Source organism: Cryptotermes secundus, unplaced genomic scaffold, assembly GCF_002891405.2.
Source record: "Cryptotermes secundus unplaced genomic scaffold, Csec_1.0 scaffold166, whole genome shotgun sequence".
Classification (NCBI taxonomy): domain Eukaryota; kingdom Metazoa; phylum Arthropoda; class Insecta; order Blattodea; family Kalotermitidae; genus Cryptotermes; species Cryptotermes secundus.
In genome coordinates, this window is record NW_019720562.1 from 930,990 (window position 1) to 935,861 (window position 4,872).

General features: G+C 36.0%; 1 protein-coding gene across 5 annotated transcripts in view; it reads left to right on the forward strand.

Moving 5' to 3' along the window:
• Positions 1-4,872, forward strand: part of LOC111868258 (progranulin-like) — a 29,804-nt gene that overhangs the window by 13,230 nt on the left and 11,702 nt on the right. For all 5 annotated transcript variants that reach the window (XM_023858748.2, XM_023858772.2, XM_023858766.2 and 2 more), the window contains one exon: positions 2,547-2,678. In XM_023858748.2, the coding sequence (XP_023714516.1) occupies positions 2,547-2,678 (132 nt within the window). The remainder of the gene's footprint in view (positions 1-2,546; positions 2,679-4,872) is intronic.

Genomic DNA, 4,872 nt, shown 5'->3' on the forward strand with positions numbered 1-4,872 from the left:
TATGATAAATGGATGGAATTAACTTTGCTTATATCAGCAAAGAACATAGTTTCGCATATTATAACGGAAGATTTGAAAATTTTTATACAAAGAATTATACTCTTTTTCAATTTTTCTTTTAATTTTGATTCGTACTGCAAAAATATTTTCCCAGTTCTTCACAGAGTTCTTCTGCATTATAAATTCATTTCTGTTGGTAACACTTGACAAATTTTAGCAGACCCTGGTGTCATAAAACAGATGGAAGCAATAAAATCATTTGGTTCTCTGCTGGGGAGCCTTACATCTTGTTATACACCCTTCAGATTTTCGAATCTTTTGACTAAGGGACAGAAGAATGAAAGAATGGCTATTCAAGAAAAAGAGCTAGAGAGGTCCCTTCTTCAGTGCTAAGACCTTTTGTTATAGCTGCAAGAGATTATTGCACTTTCTATGGTTGTGAACAGACAGTTGTATCGTGTCTTAGATACAGAAGGCGATCTGTTTTCTGTGTGTTCATAGTGACATTGAATTCTGTAGTTTCATCTCAGCCTATATAGTATACATCAAGCAGATAACAACAAAAAAAGGTGTGTACATCGAATTTTACTATATATTTTTAACACAGCAATCTGCAGAATCTGCAATAAAAGTACTGGCTCGTGGATGAGTTTGAGCATAACTCATACATATATTCTTTTTGCTGTTGTTCACTTAGGTATCATTTTAATTCCTCTATTAGGGTTTTACTCAAGTCTGTCTGGTAATTACTACATATAAAAATAAATATTTAGGACCGTGCATGTGCTTCTACTAGTGGCGTGTGCATGCTCTTCCACTAGCAGAATTTAAATGCCCGACTGGCCAAAACGGGGTACTTTGGCCACGAGGACTGTACTCATTACTGGCACAAACGGGGCACTTTGGGCATTAAAGGTTAATGTATTTTTAACATCACCTACATATGTTCAGTGTAAAGGATTAAAATAGGCCCTTTTTCATATACACATGGCATGTACACCTAAAGAGTTATGATATGAAGCCGCAGAGTCAACATGATTTTGTTTACATTTATATGCAGAACCCAGAATTGGTGTTTGGGATGTCTCATTAATGCACTGAAGATCAGATAACGGTGCTTACGCAAATTGGTGTTAATGCTTAAAATTTTTGTAAGATAACATGTGACAGAATGTGACCTGTTTGAATTATAAATTTTCACCCTTTTATGTCCTGTTTTAATATGAACATTAAAGAAAGAAAATGTCATAGTGCTTTTTCTTTATTGTAAGTTACATATTGTAACATGTTGCGCGACTGAGAACCCCCCTCCACCCTCCTCTCCACGGTAACGTAGCGCTCCCCGCCACTCCCCTCCGCGGTGAGTCACGCGGTGACGTAACGCGCAACGCTAACGTAACCGTAATCAACGTCCTACTGTGACGTGGCACTCATTACGCCACAGGCAAGCACTGCAGCTATATAAGTGGATGCACAGTGCGTATCGATCAGTTCGAGTTCGAGTNCGTCTTCGGTAACGTAAACACGTTACAATATTTTATCTATGCACACTGCAGTGCATGCATTTGTGTGTTTTTTTTTGTGTCTGCAGAATATGACAAGGCTTTTTCATCAGAGCAACCTTGAAAACTTACAGTTTTTAATTTAAACTGTTCACACCACCATAGTATTAACTTAATAGATTAATTTAATGTCTTTATTAAAACCGTCACAACACAACTATATTAAGATCAGTGCCAAGTTTGACTCTGCTATGTGTTTCGGCTACCAAAAGCCATCAGCAGGCAAATACATGGCCAACCTATATACACCACTGAACTGCAGTACTAGTAAAATTGGATACAATAATATTAATTATATTAAAATACTTGGCATAAAAGTACAGTAAGTTAGACTGTATAAAACAAAAGTTATAGTAACAAGATTAAAATTCTTCAAGTGATGCTTTACATCATCGAGTCAGTCGTTGGTTTTTGCGATTTTGTTGTATTCCCACGGACAAATTGGAGTATCCTATATTTTGTATATATATAGTAAACTGTTTTGGAGGTTCATAATGTAGATGTAGTAATATTAATGTTAATTATTTAGTTGGTGCTTCATCTTACAAAATATTGTCCATTCTGTAGAGAATGTAAACAATGCCTGATGATCGCTTTTGGCAGCCAAAACATGTAGCAGAGCCAGACTTGGCACTGACCTTAATATAGTTGTGTTGTGACCGTTTTAATAAAAAAATTGTATATTATAACACAACAGGATGCATGAAATGAAAAAAGATTAATTTATGAATTGAAACTGTTTTTTGCTTTGAAGAGTTGTGTCTTTTGGGTTATTATGCTGAGTAGCTCATTGAATATCTGTTGCCTGCTTCATGCTGGTTTCATGCTTGGCTAACTCCACAGCCTTGAAGAGGGAGGCAACATGTGCCTCCAAAATATTGATTGATTTACAGTGGACTACGTGGTGTTATATCCCAGAAGATAGAAATTCTCGTGAGCACTCTTGTCAGAACCTCGAATTGTACATGTCTTTTAATTTTTTAGGATATAATTGTTTGACTGGACACTGTCAGCATGAATATGAGGACATACATACTGAGCTTACAAAACTCATGGTGGATTATCAAGAACCATTAAACAAGCTGGACAGTGAATCTAATCAATCACCAAATGCTAGTGAGTTCAAATAATGCATATAGTGCTAATGAGTAACTATAATAATTTGTATATAATTGTTTTGATGCTTTTTTCTTATTAATGGTGATCATTTGCATTTGTGAGTTGTTACTGGGGTGTTTTTAGAATAATAATGCACTTTTATCAATAAATATGTATTCTTTTTAATTTAACTTGATGTAGAATAAAAACTAACAAAGTTTATTATTCCATGAATTTTTATGTTCTCAGAATATTGATTTTATGTTTGCATGGATCTGCAGAATCGTAAGTTTCTTGAAATGCGAGGTCCATCCAAATCACTAATGTGTATAAATTATGACATTTTTAATGCCATTTTATTAAAATTTCAGTTATGTGGTGCAAGCACTCTGGATGTCATTAGGTATCTATATTTCAATTTTAAAGGTATAAATGTAAAACAGTCCATTGTTTTTAAAATGTTTGTTGTATCCCAGCATTTTCCCCTAACATTTCAATCAAAGTTTTTATACCGCTGATAAGGTGTTATGTTGTATGCTGTTAATATTCATTGTCTGTCTTTTCTTTAATTTCCCATTTAGAAGCCTTTTCTTGGTGTTAGGTCAGAAACAGCTGGCATAGTAGAGTGATAGATCACAATGTGTACAGATATGTTGTGTGACCTGATATGATATTATCTCCCATTCTACTCTGCCCCAGTTCACATGTGCTCAGCTGTTGCCTAGCTGAAGTGGAATTTTTTATTGGAGGGCAGTAGGACACCATAGACTACATTTTCTATCAACTCACATGAAGGAAAGTCCACAGATATGTTACTAGATTTCCTCTGAGCTACATCTTCCTGCTGATATACACATATGTGTTTGAGGTCAAGAAGAATAGAGTTGTTTACTACAGATGCATTCAGAATGAAGTATGAAACAGATTGCCACAATTTCTTATATGGTGGTCCAGATCTGCTGTATAATTCTCTTTGTTCTGAACCGTAACATTTACACATTCTATGCTCACATAATTCATAGCATCTTTTGGGTGTGAAATGACAGTATTCTTCCTGCCCTTCTTTTTATCATATCAATTTCAGGACTTAAGTTGTTAAGGTGATCAGTTAATTCCCAGGTTATGTAACAGTACTACAGAGGTATTTTTGTTGGTGCAGATAGAGTACAGTATAGCACATATTATGTATGGAGTCTACCCAATAGTCGCAGGTCACAGACAGAAATAAAGTGCTTCTAAGAGCTTAGCATAATGACAGGATTATGCAGTACAGTACTTCAGTTTGTAGTCAGTATAGATACAAAAGTGGGGAATTTTAACACTGTAACCTAGCAACATCCATGTTATATTTCAGCATCCTGTTGCATTGAGGTATTATTCTTATATTATTGGAGTACACCGTCAATAATGCAACAGTGATTTTTAATTATAAAAAACACCTAAAATATATTCCTCACTAAAAGTGTAACTTTAAAATGTTATTAAATATCATAAAATGTCATTAATACACTGTAAGTTTAACTTATACACTAAAAGGGACTATCAGAGTACTTCAAAATGTCTTTTGTTTTACATAGTGTTTTTTCAATTTTGCAACATGTTTTCGCCGCATATGGGCCATCATCGGCAAGTTTTAATTTGTGGGGAGACCACTGCACTGTCCACCTGTCTTTCATGCTCCCATGCACGTCGTCGTCATCATCTTATATCTCATATATATAGAGTACTGTCATTGTATTCTTTTTTCAGCCACCATAGTTTTTGTGTGTTGTTTTTTTTTTTTCCTGTACAAGGTGTGGCAATAAAGAAACCGGATTCATGCTCTAACCCTTTATTAAAAAAAAATCAGACAGTCGAAATGTTATCCCCTTCAATGTAGTCCCCTCCCCGATCCCTACACCGCTCCATGCGAATTTTCCACTGTTGGAAGCAGTGCTGCAGGTCATCTTGTGTTATGCTCTTCAAGAGTTGCGTCGCTTTTGCTTTCACTGCATCCACGGACTCGAACCTGGTCCCTTTCAGCGCAGACTTGATTTTTGGGAAGAGAAAAAAGTCGCACGGTGCTAGGTCCGGAGAATACGGTGGATGTTCCATCACTGGAATGTTGTTTTTTGCCAAATACCTCTTCACAGATAGCGCGTTGTGTGCTGGCGCGTTGTCGTGATGAAGAACCCATGAGGCATTCTTCCACATGTCTGGTCTCCTCTCCTTC